This window comes from Neomonachus schauinslandi, chromosome 7, assembly GCF_002201575.2.
Source record: "Neomonachus schauinslandi chromosome 7, ASM220157v2, whole genome shotgun sequence".
NCBI lineage: Eukaryota > Metazoa > Chordata > Mammalia > Carnivora > Phocidae > Neomonachus > Neomonachus schauinslandi.
In genome coordinates this window covers 115,618,942-115,634,794 of record NC_058409.1, presented here as the reverse complement: position 1 = coordinate 115,634,794, position 15,853 = coordinate 115,618,942, and the positions used below count along the sequence as shown (strand labels likewise).

The window sequence follows — 15,853 nt, the reverse complement described above, 5'->3', positions numbered from 1 at the left end:
GATGAGGGGCTTGGTCCCAGGACCCTGGGATCATGACCTGAGCCGAAGGCAGACGCTTAACGACTGAGCCACTCAGGCGTCCCCATTTCATTCCTTTTTAAAATAAATTTCCTTTAATCTTATCATCTTTCTTATGCACAATTTATTATCAATACAATTTATTAACATATTTGATATTCTGTAATTTTCCTATTCAAATATGTGTTTGTTTTTGCTCCACCATTCCATCTCCAAATGTTTCCGTTTAAAAATTTTAAAAATATAAATAAAAGGCAACTCATGCAATAACTTCAGACTGAAAGTGCAATCTCTTTAGAAATAAGCAATAAGCAATAATAGAGGCACCTGGCTGGCTCAGTTGGAAGAACATGTGACTCTTGATCTTGAGGTTGTGAGTTCAAACCCCACGTTGGGTATAGATATTAATTTAAAAAATAGTAAATAAACTTTAAAAATTTTTTTAAAAAGAGCAATAATAAATCACTATCTAAAAAGTGCAATGGAATCTGACCAAAGCAGTATAGTCAGATTTATATGTACTCAAACTGCAGTCATCACAATGACGAATGGTTGAAAATATACTAATTTTTTTCACTCAAGAAGCAAAAGCAAAAAACTAAAATCTAAAGACAATGAAAGATTTCATAAAGAAAAAAATTCTAGAAATTAGTGAAAGGAAAAAGCTTTTTCTTTGAAAATACCATGAAAATAGCAAATATTAATGCAAGTGATTCAGAAAATAAAAGTGAGAAAATAAACAAGTGTTAGAAAAAGACACACAATTCAGAGTTAGAGGAGATTAAACAAATATAAGAGGGCTTTCCGTTTTAGTTTTGACATGCTTAGAAGTTCTTACTCCCTCTTTTTTTTTTTTAAATGTTTTATTTATTTATTCATGAGAGTCAGAGAGAGAGAGAGAGAGGCAGAGGCAGAGGGAGAAGCAGGCTCCCCACTTAGCAGGGAGCCCGATGCGGGACTCGATCCAGGACCCTGGGATCATGACCTGAGCCGAAGGCAGACGCTTAACCATCTGAGCCACCCAGGCGCCCCTTACTCCCTCTTAATAAAATAAAATAAAAACAAAATAAATGGAGAGATATTCTGTGTACACGGACAGGAAGATAAAACTTAAACTGTCAAGATGTCAGTTCTTCCCAATTTGATCTATAGATTCAATTCAATCCAAATAAAAACCCTAGCAAGTTATTTTATGGATATTGACAAACTGATTCTAAATTTATATGGAGAGGCAAAAGACCCACAATCGGCAACACAATAAAGTTGGAAGATTCATGCTACTCGACTTCAAGACTTACTATAAAGCTACAGTAATCAAGACGGTGTGGTATTGGTGTAAGAACGGACAGATAGACCAGTGAAATAAAACAGAGGGCCCAGAGACAGACCTTTATAGATACAGTCAAACAATCTTTGATAAAGGAGTAAGGCCAATACAATGAAGAAAAGATAGTCTCTTCAACAGATGGTGCTGGAACAACTGGATATGCATATGAAAAAAAAATTAATCTAGGCACAGCCTTTATACCCTTCACAAAAATTAACTCAAGATATTTCATAGACCTAAATATAAAACACAGACTAAAAACCCCTAGAAGATCACATAGGAAAAATCTAGACGACCTCGGGCATGCTGATGCCTTCCTCATACAACACCAAAGACACAATCTATAAAAGAAATAGTTGGGAAGCTAGACTTCATTAAAATTAAAAACTTCTGCTCTGCAAAAGAAAATGTCAAAAGAATGAGAAGAAAGTCACAGACTGGAAGAAAATATTTGCAAAATACACATTTGATAAAGAATTTTTGTTTAAAATATACAAAGAAGTCTTAAAACTCAACAATAAGAAAACAAACAACTTGATTAAAAATGGACCAAAGACCTTAACAGACACCTCAATAAAGAATAAATACACATGACAAATAAACATATGAAAAGATGTTCCACAGCATATGTCATCAGGGAAATGCAAATTAAAACAACAAGATATCACTACATATCTATTAGAATGGCCAAAATCCAGAACCCTGACAACAGAAAATAAATACTGGTGAGCATATGTAACACAATAACTCTCTTTCATCACTGGTGGGAATGCAAAGTAGTATAGCCACTTTGAAAGGCAGTTTGGCAGGTTCTTATAAAACTAAAAATATTCTTACCATATAATGTAGTAATCACACCCTTGGTATTTACCCAGAAGAGCTGAAAACATGTCCACAAAAAACTTGGGTGTTTATAGCAGCTTCATTCATAATTGCCAAAACTTGGAAACAACCAAGATGCCTTTCACTAGGTGAATGGATAAATAAACTGTGATACATTCAGACAATGGAATATTATTCAGCACCAAAAAGAAACAAGCAATAAAAAGACATGGACAAACCTTAAATGCATATTACTAACTGAATAAAGACAATCTAAAAAGGCTACCTATTGTGTTATTACAACATATGACATTCGTGAAGAGGCAAAACCATGGAGATAATAAAAAGTTCAGTGATTGTTCCAGAGAGAGAGAAGAGATAAATACGGAAAGCACAGAGGATTTTTAGATAATTTTAGATTTTAGATAATACTCTGTATGATATTACATTGATGAATATATACATTTGTCTAAACCCATCAAATATATCATACCAAAAATGAATCCTAAGGTACATCATGACTTGGGTATTATGATGTATCAGTGTAGGTTCATTCTTGGTGCCATTCTGGTGAGTGATGGAGGCTGAGCATGTGTGGGGGCAGGGAGCATATGGAAAATCTCTGTACTTTCGTTTCAATTTGTGGTAAACCTAAAACTGCTCTAAGAAATAGTTTTAAAAAATTAAACAGTTGTACAGAAATAAACCCTTGCATATATGATCAATGAGTTTTGACAAGGGTGCCAAGGTCATTTAAAAGTAAAGGACATTCTTTTCAACAAATGGTGCTGGGAAAATTTGACATCCATGTGCAAGGAATGAAGATGAGCCAATACCTAACACTGTCTATAAAAATTAACTAAAAACGGAACAAAGACCTAAATGTAAGACCTAAAATTATAAGACTCTTAGAAGAAAACATAAGGGAAAGCTCCCCAGTATTGGATTTGGCAATTATTTCTTGGATATTACACCAAAGGCAGAGGTAACTAAAGAAAACAGACAAATTAGACTTCATGAAAATTTAAAAATTTTGTGCATCAAAATACACTATCAGCAGAGTAAACAGGCAAATAAAATATTTGCAAATCATATATCTGATAAGAGATTAATATCCAAAATATATAGAAAACTCCTAAAAATCAACACCAAACAACCTGATTCAAAAATAGGCAAAGGATTTGAATAGACATTTTTCCAAAGAAGATATACAAATGACTTACAAACATGAGAATATGCTCAACATCAGTAATCATTAGGGAAATGCAAATCAAAACAATAATACAGTACCACCTCATATCTATTAGGAAGGTTACTAGCAAACAAACAAACAAAAAAAATCACAAGTGTTGAAAATGTGGAGCAATTAGAACACTTGTGCACTGTTGGTGAGAATATAAAATGGTACAGCCACTGTGGAAAACAGTATGAAGATTCCTCAAAAAATTAAAAAACAGAATTACTATTTGATCCAGCAATTTTACTTGTATGTACTTAAAGAATTGAAAATGGGGTCTCAAAGAGCTATTTGTACATCTATGTTCGCAGCAGCATTATTTACAATAGCTATAAATGTGAAAGCAATCCAGTTGTTAATGAATGAATGAATACATAAAACGGGATATAGGTATACAATAAAATGTTATTCAGCCTTAAAAGGAAGGATATTCTGACATACTACAACATGGATGAGCTTGTTAGACATTATGCTAAGTGAAATAAGCCAGTCACAAAAAAGATAAATGCTACATGATTCCACTTATGTGAGATACTTAGAGTATCTCCAAACAAACCAAACAAACTGTAGAGACAGAAAATAGAATGATGGTTGCCAAAGGTTGGGAGGAAGGGGGAAATGTGGATTTATTGTTTAATAGATACAGAGTTGCATTTTTACAAGACTCAAAAGTTCTGGAGATGGATGGTGGTACTGGTAGTACATTATGACTGTTTTAATACCACTAAACCATGCACTTAAAAATAGTCAAGATGGAAGATTTTATGTTTGTGCATTTTGCCACAACAAAAAAAATTGTAAAAAAAAGAAGGCTGAAGTGGCTATATTAATTTCAGACAAAACAGATTTCAGGACCAGGAAAAATTATCAAGAATAAAAGCAAAATCTAGTTCTTTAAAAATATTTTCAAATGTTTTTTTCTAGGACAGAGAGAGAGGGAGCGAGAGAAACAACACAAATTATCAATATCAAAATGAAAGTGATCATCACTACTTATCCTGGGGTAATTAAAAAGGGATAATAAAGGAATACTACAAACAACTTTATGCCTATAAATTTGAAAATTTAGATGAAATGGAGAAATTCCTGGAAAGTACAAACTAAATTCACACAATGAGAAATAGATAACTTGAATAACCTTTTATCTATTAAAGAAACTGAATCAATAATTAATAACCAGCAAAATATGAATCACAGATGTTTTCATCAATGAATTCTGCCAGATATATATGGAAGCAACAATATCAGTTCTCCATAATTGTTTCCAGAAAATAGAAGCAGAGAGAACATTTTCTGTTTCATTCTATGAGGTGAGAATTATTTTAATACAAAACCAGACCAAACCAAAATAAACAAAAAACTACATTACAGGAAAGAATAAGTACCGAGGTATTTCTCTCATGAACATAAACAGAAAAATTGTGATCAAAATATTAGAAAATTGCATCCATTAAAAATTATTTTAGGTATGCAAAGCTGGTTCAACATTCAAAATCAAATTCAATCAGTGTAACCTACCACATCAACAGGCTAAAGAAGAAAAACCATATATAATCACAGAATTGGCACAGAAAAAAAATTGACAATATACAATGTCCATTCATGATATATATATGTATTAAAAAAAATAAACCTCTTGGGGAGACTGGTAGTTTCAGTTGGTAGAGCATGCAACTCCTGATGTAGGGGTTGTGAGTTTGAGCCCCATACTTGGTGTAGACATTACTTAAAAAAATATTGGGGCACCTGGGTGGCTTAGTTGGTTAAGTGTGCCTCCTGCTCAGTTCATGATCCTAAGGTCCTGGGATCGAGCCCCATGTAGGGTTCCCTGCTCATGGGAAGCCTGCTTCTCCCTCTCCTGCTGGCACTCCCCCTGCTTGTGCTCTCACAGAAACAGTAATGGGATAAGTTCCTCAATTTGATAAGAAATATCTACAAAAAAAAAAAAAACCCTTTCAAATAACATCATACTTAATAGTGAAAAAGTAGATGCTTTACTCCAAAATCAAGGGGAAAAATTCCCTACAAGGACTACTAAGATTAGGGCATGAATGTTCTCCCTCACTACTCCAATTCAACAAAGTACTAGAAATCCCTGCCAATTAAATAAGAAAAGGTAATAAAAAGTATATGGATTGGAAATAAAGAAACAAAATTGTTTTTATTCATAGATGAAAGATTATCTATGAAGAAAATCCTAGAGAATTGACCAAAATCCTATTAAGTGAGGATAGAAGGTCACTGGATAAAAGGTTAATATATAAAACTCAATTTCCTATGTTATAGCAATTAACAATTGGAACTTGAAATTTCTAAAAAACCAATACTATATACTACATGATTTCAACTATATGACATTTTGCACAAGAAAAAACTATTGAGATAGTAAACAGATCAGTGGTTGCCATAAGTTTCAGAGCAGGCAAGCGTTGAATAGGTAACACAAAAAAGTGTTTTTGAGGTGGTGAAACTATTCTGTATGATATCATAATGGTGAATACAGGACAGTAAGCATTTGTCAAAACTTATAAAACTTGACAGCACAAAAAGTAAATCAAATGCTATGCAAATTAAAAAAATAATTTAGGAAGTCAGAAGTTCTCAGGATAGAATGCAGAAAGTAACAAAAGAATATAAATGTATTATAAATGTTGAAACAACCTCACTGAAGGAGATTAGGGAATAAGATGCTGACTGAAGCATCTTTGCAAATGAGTGGAGAGGCAAAAAGAACTTTACATAAGATTTATACTCCAGCTGATAAAGTTATTTCCTATGGACGTACAGATTTACAATTCTAAAACCACTACACATGAATATTACAATTGAACAATTAAGTAAATATACAGTGGAAACCAGATTTCTTACTCTTGAGTGAAGTATTACAGATAAGAAAAGAAGGTCAAAATAAGCCATGTGGTAATGGATTAGAGTTGGAAATATCAGTATGAACTCATAGTTAGCTTAACAGATGGATACACATAGAAATATTTATAGACATATGTATATACAGAAGTTAGTATATGAGTATATATCTCTTTGCCTTGTCATCTGAGAGGGTGCAGAAGTAATGATAGCCCAGTAGTAATAGTACACCAGGTGTCCAAATCTTAGTTTCTAAAACCACTCTCCAATTAATGGAACCGGGGATCCTTACAGAAATGGCTGAATCTAAGACTGGGCGGGAATATACAAAATGTTCCAGGAGCATCTTACAGAGCTAGAAAAAAAAATCTCAACAAAAAAAGAACAAAAATAAAAAACCCCAAAACCACAATAACAGGAGTGCTTCAAACGTACACAGAGGCCAACTGAAAGAGGTCCAAATGGCCAAAGCTGGAACAATTTGAGCAACATAATTAATAAAATAGTATTGGACCCTTGTGCATTGTTGGTGGGAATGCAAACTGCTGCAGCCACTGTTGAAAACAGTATGGAGGTTCCTCGAAAAATTAAAAATAGCACTACCCTACAATCCAGTAAGTGCATTACTGGTATTTACCCAAAGAATACAAAAATCCTAATTTGAAGGGACATATGCACCCCTATGTTTATTGCAGCATTATTTACAATAGCCAAAGTATGGAAGCAGGCTAAGTGTCCATCACTGGATGAATGGATAAAGAAGATGTGGTATATACACAATGGGATATTATTCAGCCACAAAAAGAATGAAATCTTGCCATTTGCAACAACATGAATGGAGCTAGAGAGTATAATACTAAGCAAAATATGTCAGTTAGAGAAAAGACAAATACCATATGATTTCACTCGTATGTGGAATTTAAGAAACAAAACAAAGAAGCAAGGGGAAAGAGAGGTAAACCAAAAAACACCCTTATCCATAGAAAACAAACAGATAATTTGCCAGAGGGGAGGTGGGTGGGGGATGGGTGAAATAGGTGAAGGGGATTAAGAGTACACTTACCTAGATGAGCACTGAGTAATATATGGAATTGTGGAATCACTATATTGTACACCCAGAACTAATACAACACTGTATATTAACTACACAGGAATTTAAAAAAATAAAAACAAATAAAGTAGTATTGGATTATAAACCAAATTATAAATAAATATTCATCAGTCCATACTGATAAATAAGAAAGGGCATAATAAATAAATAATTAAATGTAAAAGTAAATCAATTTCCCATTTAGAATAATTTCAAATAGTTTATGTATATACTCTGCCCTTAAGAAAGTGGAACATTATTCCCCAGTCCTTATTCATGGGCTATACCTAGTGACTATCCCTCAAACAGAAAAGTATGGAGTAAGGGGGAAAAAAGGTAACTTTATAGTGGAGAAGCCTGACAAACACTACCTCAATCCAGGTGATCAGTGTTAACATCAACAGTGATAAAACATATTGATAGTAATACCCTTGGATATGATGTGAAGATAATGGCACTTTATGTCTGTGATCTTCCTCCCCAAAAAACTTACCCCAATCTAATCATGAGATCATCAGGCAAATCCCAACTGAGAGGTATTCTCTAAGATACCTTACCAATGCTCCTAAAACTGTGAAGTTTATCAAAAACAAGGAAAGCCTAAGAAACCTTAAAAACCAAGAGCAAACTGGGGCACCTGGGTGGCTCAGTTCGTTGAGAGTCGGACTCTTGGTTTTGGCTCAGGTCATGATCTCATGGGTCGTGGGATCGAGTTCAGTGTCAGGCTCCACACTCAGTGGGAAGTCTCCTTGAAGGATTCTCTCCCTCTGCCCCTTCCTTCCCCACCCCCCAGCCTCTTTAAAAATAAATAAATAAATCTTAAAAAAAAAACAAAAACCAAGAGTAAACTAGAGGACATTATAAGTAAATGGGATCTTGAATGAAAAGAGTATATTGGGTAAAAACTAGGAAAATTTGAATAAAGTGTGTGCTTTATTAAGTACTTATTAATAATGTATCAATATTGTTCATTAATTGTGACAGATATATTGTAGTAATGGTAAATATTAATAATAGGAAACTGGGTATGGGATATATGGAATTCTCTGTATAATCTTTGCAATCATTTTGTATCTAAAATTGTTCTAAAATTAAAAATTAAAAGTTTATTGAAAATAAAAAGGGACCTATGTATACATACACATATAATGTGAAAATTATTTGGAATCTTCTGGGGATTTTGTTTTCATATGCTGATGTTTGGATCTCAACTCCTCTCAATTCCATCAGAAACTCTAAGGTATAATTTTGGCTCTGGCATCAGACTTTATTTTATTTTTTTAAGCTTTTCAATATAATGAACAATTGAATTAGATGAACTGAATGATTGCTCATAAAGAAGTAGAAAGCTGGAGGACTTTAATAACCATAGAAGACAGAGAATCAGACACAATGCTTTATTTGTGAAACCTAAGACGACTTCAAGTGACAGGTAATGCCTAGATTGTTTAAACCTCCTAGAGAATACATTTTTTTAAAAAAAGTTTTCTTACTCTCTCCAAGAAGTAAACAAAACCTGATATCCAAAATTAGCCAGGGGATCACAAAAATAACCACCAAAACAATAAATAATAGCCCAATTTAACTTATAGAGATGCTACAATGTGTTAAAAACAATAATACATCAGGACAAAGTAGTTTTTATCCCAGAAACGGTCTTACGGCTCAACACAAGGATCTTCATTACTGTAATTGACTTTCCTAATAGTGTAACCAGATAAATCCAGGGAGACAAGTGTTCCAGTGTTTGTATAAAACCTTAGTCATATTAGCAAATATAACTACGTAGTAATTAAAAGCTCCTTTGAACTGACAAAATGTATGTCAAGTGTAAAAATACACTCTTAATGCATAACACTTCCAAAAAGTCCTTTCCAGATGTTTCTTCTACATATTTATCACACCCTCATTAATGGCCTCAAAAATGTTTTCCCTCCCAAACCACCTTCCCTCACACCTGGCCTGTACATGTACACTTTTATTTTTTACCCCGTCAGCTTCCAGTTACTCTTTTTTGTTTATTTGAACATTAATGCTCTGTGCTTTCTTTTTTTTTTTTTTTAAAGATTTTATTTATTTATTTACTTGAGAGAGAGAGAGAGAGAAACAGCATGAGAGGGGATAGGGTCAGAGGGAGAAGCTGGCTCTCCGCCAAGCCGGGAGCCCGATGCGGGACTCGATCCCAGGACTCCAGGATCATGACCTGAGCCGAAGGCAGTCGCCCAACCAACTGAGCCACCCAGGCGCCCATGCTCTGTGCTTTCTAAAGTAGATTTTTTGGGGTCTTAGCTTTTCCAAATCTCTTCGTCCTTAGAACAATCTGCCACAAAAGGCTAAGGGGCTAACGAGGCAGCACAGAATCATGACAAAGAAGAGTGGGAAGAAGGGGAAGCTGGAAGCTTCAAAAGTGTCCTTCATGCGTGAGAGGGAAAGTCAAGGAAGCGAATTATCTTGAGTTGATATATTTTATTCAGCCACAATAGGTTAATGGATAAGGTTATTAACCATAAGGTTAATAACCTTATGGTTATTTTGATATGTTCCAAAAAAAGCATTTAATAAAATTCAAAGCCTTTCCTACTATTTCTTAGCTGTTATTGAAGAACATTTCTCAAACTCGGCATATATTTATTTATTTATATATGACAAAATGAAATTCATTGCCTTTTTTTCAACTACTAATTTGATTTTATTTTTTTTTTAATCATTTTTTTTTTTTTTTTTTTAGGGAATCAGATATACTGGTTGATGAGTCTCTAATGAACAAATAAAAATTTGTCTCCAGTCTGGACTTACTGATTCAGAATCTCTGATGGGTGGGGCCTGAGCATCTTGGGCTTTAAACAGCACTCTACTGATTCTGATATACACACTGAATATCAGAGGGAAGACAGGCAACTATTCTATTAATTTCAGTGTGAGGCCGACTGAGACCAGGACCCTGGAAAGCTATGAGAAGTACTATGGAGACACAAAGGTGGGAGACATTGATTCTGACTGAGAAGCCTTCTGAAGAGATGGCATATTATAAAGTCTGTGAAAGATGAACACAAAGTAATAAGAACCACTTATTCTATACCTCACTTATGAGAAGGAAAAGAGTTTCATTTGAATTGCCTCTTACAGGATAAACCTCCAGATATTTGAAGACAGACTTCCTGCCTTTTCCTAAGAAAAACATTTCAGTTTCTTGGTGTTGAAGAATATTTAAACATTAACCTCGCCAAGTCCTGATACTGTAGTACCAGAGGTCTAATATTAATCATTAAGTTTCTAATGTTTTAACAGAATTGGTAGAAACTAAGAAAAGAAATGAAGAAAAAACAGTGTCCCCCTTCTGCTTGTTCTAACATTATTTCCTCTATGCAAAAGAGCCTCTAATGGCCGTATATTAGCATATTGGCTCCTCTGTAGTTTTACTTTTGTCTCAACACTATCTGGAAGCATCTTTGATTAGGATGATTAAAGCCCCTCTATGAATCTGCATGTATACTAGAAAATGTACAGAATATATGGTTTTCTTCCTGATATATAAAAACCTAGTAGATATATATTATATATATATATATATATCCCCGCATCCCAGGATTCTCTCTCTCTCTTTTTTTTTTTTGAGATGTAATTGACACAGTATGTTAGTTTCAGGGATACAACTACAGAGAGTAACAGGAATCACCCACGTCAAGCAGTGACTTATGTCAACAGTGACCCAAGAACCAAAGGCGTTGCAGCTAAGACCAGATACCGCCAAAATTAGCACCAGCTGATGACACACTCAGAACTGATGATGAGCAGAACCAGAGGAGATCTGCAAAGGCCCAAGACAGATTAAGTCCCTTTAAAAAAGGAAGATTTTTGCAGCAAACTATCAGACTTTCAAGACACTGATCCTTTCACATCTGACCACATCAAAAAGGCAGCCGCCACTGAAGCTCTGCCCGATTGATCTCTGAACAGAACAGAGATCCTCCACCCCTTGGACATAATAAGCAGCACATGCTGAGGGCTGACCTGGACCAGACCGAGACCTTATCTCAACTGCGTGCTCACAGACTGACTTCATGTTTGGTTCCTTAACTTCCTACTTCGTGTACTATCTTGTTTGTTGTGTAACTTGTCTTGTGCTTTGTTTTGTGTGATGAGTAAGAAGCAAAGTTAAACAAAGAGTGAAATGTCACTGAGTTTGGAATCCTGAACCTGCTTTGTAATTACGTTAACCTTGCTTTATGATGAATAAGTCTGGCATTATGGAAAGATACGACTCGTGTGTGTGCTTTCTTAGCGTGCTCATGACAACAACATAATACTTTGATATTTATATATTGAGAAATGATCACTACAATAAATCAAGGTAACATCTGTCACCATTTATAGTTACAAAATGTTTTTTTTGTGATGACAGCTTTTAAGATCTACTTTCTTAGCAGCTTTCAAATATGCAATACAGTATTAGTTGCTATCGTCACCATAGTTTATATTATATCAGCGTATTATTAAAGAAATATTTTAACGTTTTACAGAAAGGATGAAATCTTCCATATATGATGGTGGAGAACTTATCTCTTTTGGGGAAAAATACAGAATCTTACCTCACACTATATTCACAAATATATGCTGGGTGGCTTAATACTAAAATAAAAATGTAATCGAGGTACATATAATAAATATAGTAAACCATGATAAAATAGTAACAAAACGCAAAACTAAATAAAATAGAGGTAAAGATGGAAAACATTTTTATAATTTTGCAGTGTACAAAACCCACCTAAGGAACACAAAATCTCTGACACCTTGAGGGAAAGGAGAGGCAGGTTCATATCAAATCAACAATAATGAAGATCAGAATGATGAAAGGAAAGTTATAAAGATAGAAAAGAAATAACAATCTTGAAGAAAATAGTTATAGCCTATCAAAAATACATTAGGAATGTTGCTATAATTGGTTTTAAAAAGGCAAAAAACATATTAGAAAAATATGCAAAGAATAGAAACAGAAAAAATAAAATATAAATGATGAATAAATCTATGAACACTTCAACCTCAATATTAATAATGGAAATGCACACTAAACAAGTAAGGGATGCCATTTTTACTTATTAAGAGGACAGAAGTCAAAATGAATTGGCAAGGCATGTAGACACAGGCAGCCTCAGCAAAGAAACAATTTGGTGTTTATCTCAGTTTAAAAATATGTATAGTTTTTGACCCAGTTATTCAACTTCTAGGCAAGTTTTATACATGTGCACATATATCAGTATATATCTGATAACAGCAAAAAGTTGGAAACAATTAAAATTTTCAGGGTTTTTAGCAAGGCAAATTTCCACTTACAATGGTAAGTTTTAGGTATCAACTTGATTGGCCATGGGGTGTCCAGATTGAACATAATTTTTGGATGTGTCTTTGAGGGTGTTTCCAGATAAGATTAGCATTTGGATCAGTGGACTCAGTAAATTGCCTTCCCCGATGTGAGTGGGCATCATCCAAACCACTGGAGGTGTGAAAAGAACAAACGTAGGAGGAGGGGGGAGTTCGACCCTCTTTTCCTATCTTGAGCTAACATCTCATCTCATCTTCTGCCTTCAGAATGGGATGTATACCTTCGATTCCTCTAGTTCCCAGCCTTGGGAGCCAGACTAGCTTCTACCACCAGTTTTCCTGGGTCTCCAGCTTTTCAATGGCCAATCACAAGACTTGTCAGCCTCCATATTCACATAAGCCAATGCCTCATAATAACTCTCCTTTTGTATATATATTCTCCTACTGGCTCTGTTTCTCTGGAGAAACCTGACTTTCACACCACTCAACTAGAGGCTACATTCCTCAGCCTTTCTTACACCTAGAGGTACTCTTGTAACTAAATTCTGGCCAACTGGATGTAAATAAGCACTGATATTGACAAGTCTAGGTACACCTCTAAAGAGAAACTGCTCACTCTTCACTTCCGCTGTCCCCTTCTCCCCCTCCTGTGGGCTGTATCTAACATGATGGAGAGGAACCAGTTCCTCTTGTATAAATGAGAAAACCACTCTAGAGGATGGCAAACCAATAAAATAAATGAAATCTGTGCTCCTGAAAACTGTCTTGGGGTGAGCCATCTCCCACAAAAATTTACTTTCCATCTGGTTTAAGCCAGTCTAGTTTGCGAAGGTAAAAAGATGCTCCAACTAACACAGTAGTAAATGTACACGCACTGAGCATGTGACACTGAAATGTGAAAACATACCATTATAGACACTTTTATCAGAATTCAAACACAAGTTCATAGTCAAAACCCACAAATCAACATTATGATATCTCCAAAATTCTGAGAAAGACACATAACCAAAGCAACGTTTGGCTCAGTTGCATTTTCTTGTTCACTAACCTCCAAAGTAAGAGCCGTCTGTCAGCTTCATTTCTTTACTGGATTTTGTGATGACACCAGCAACACCATGTTGAATGAAATACATTTTTTTACCCACAGCTCCTTCTCGTATGATATAATCTCCAGGTTGAAACACCTCAAATCTCAACTTGCTCAGCATGGCAGTCACAAAATTGGGATCCGCGTTAGCAAACAGAGGCATGGTAGCCACTAGCTTCCGACAGTTGAAGTTGACGATCTCCTAAAGATGGCAAAGGCAGACAAATATGAAGACAGATATTAATCATAGCAGGAAGAAAAGCACAGGCTTACATTAAAATCTACATACAGCTCAATATTGCAATTTAAGTTCAGAACCAAAGACACATAAATTCTAATAATCTGCATATCTCTTCAAAGCCAGAAATTGTTTTATTTTTGTGTTGGAACTTTGTATTCCCAGCACCTAGTACAATATAGCCATATATTAAACATTAAGTAAATGTGAATTAAGTATATATGTCTTACCTTTTATAACTTCCAATTCCTTTACCATACTTCATATAAAATTAGAACTCAAATGTGGAAGAGTTTTAGTCTCCCTTTTATCTCGTTTTATGAAGAAAAGAAGCCACACTACCTACCTCTTGTTAGTTATAATATTACTGCTTTTGTGCTCCATTGTATTGAACAATCTAACTTGCACCTACTGACCAGAATTCTGAAACAAAGGCCCAGCTGCCAGACAAGCATTTTAATGTTTTTTTCTTAATGTTATTCACATTAAAGTGAGGACAATGGGGTGTGCAAGAAAGGTTATACAAAGATGACTCTAATCTAACTATAATCTATAATTGTAAATTCCATCTGTTTCTGGGCTAGATCAGAAAATCACTCTTTTTTAAGCCTTCTGGGCTTTATACTGGAGGGACCATATTTTCCTTTTCCTGAATTGTTTGTTTGTCTTATTTCTGGAACCAGGCAAATTCTGAATTAGACTTACACATTTGATTTCATTCTGTAGATGTGGTCCAAATTAGACATAGTGATATCTCTTTGGACCAAAATAGAGATATGGGGCCAACCGTTTTTTTTTTTTTAAAGATTTATTTATTTGAGAGAGAGAGAAAGAGAGAAAACATGAGCACACAGGCGGGGGGGAGGGGCAGAGGGAGAAGTAGACTCTTGGCTGAGCAGGGAGCCTGACATGGGGCTGGAGCCCTATGTGGGGCTGGATCCCAGGACCTTGAGATCATAACCTGAGCCAAAGGCAGATGTTTAAACGACTGAACCACCCTGTTGACCCTGGGACCAACCATTTTTCATCTTGCAAGTTAGATATGTAAAGGGATAAATAGTAGGAACCTAAATTTTACCACAATGCCATTTCTCAAAAATTTCTTCTCCAATGAGCCCCAAAGGAAAAAGGTTAACCCTGAATTTGTGATCTCTTTTAAGAGACATAGATACTGAAGGAAATCCTGCTAAAAGGTGGGAAAAGGGGTGCCTGGGTGCCTCAGTCGTTAAGCGTCTGCCTTAGGCTCAGGTCATGATCCCAGGGTCCTGGGATAGAGCCCCACATCGGGCTCCCTGCTCGGAGGGAAGCCTGCTTCTCCCTCTCCCACTGCCCCTGCTTGTGTTCCTGCTCTCGCTATCTCTCTCTCTGTCACATAAATAAATAAAATCTTAAAAAAAAAAAAAGGTGGGAAAAGGGCAAAAAAAATTGGAGATATTAACAAAAGCTGAGATCTGAATTCTTGTTTGGGAAAATATGTTATATAAACTAACAGATTCTAAGACTGAGGAAAAAAAGTTTCCTCAATCTTGCTTCATGAAATGACCTGACCTTATTTTGGAATAGGTAAGAAAATTCCAGCTGATACAGGGGGCACAAAATTTGGGGTCCACCATGGAAAAGAAGTTATTTCATCTTTAACAATTTCTTGTCAGTTCAGCAGAGCAAAGAGTCTCTAATGGTGGGGCTTCACGGAGGATGGTAAAATACTTAAAAATCAGCTGTAATAAGCAAAAAGTGAACATAGCAACAAAAACAAGAGAAAGATACCTTGTGTAGCATCATCCAAGCCCAAATAATGTTCAGCTGACTCCATGGGTGGCTGTACTGAGGACAACTTGTGGTTAATTGTA

At 35.2% G+C, this 15,853-nt stretch overlaps 1 protein-coding gene across 1 annotated transcript in view; it reads right to left on the bottom strand.

The window, feature by feature from the left end:
- The window catches only part of HCN1 (hyperpolarization activated cyclic nucleotide gated potassium channel 1), a 395,566-nt gene that overhangs the window by 32,370 nt on the left and 347,343 nt on the right, over nucleotides 1-15,853 (bottom strand). The window contains exon 6 of the mRNA XM_021695347.1: nucleotides 13,727-13,967. Within this exon, the coding sequence (XP_021551022.1) occupies nucleotides 13,727-13,967 (241 nt within the window). The remainder of the gene's footprint in view (nucleotides 1-13,726; nucleotides 13,968-15,853) is intronic.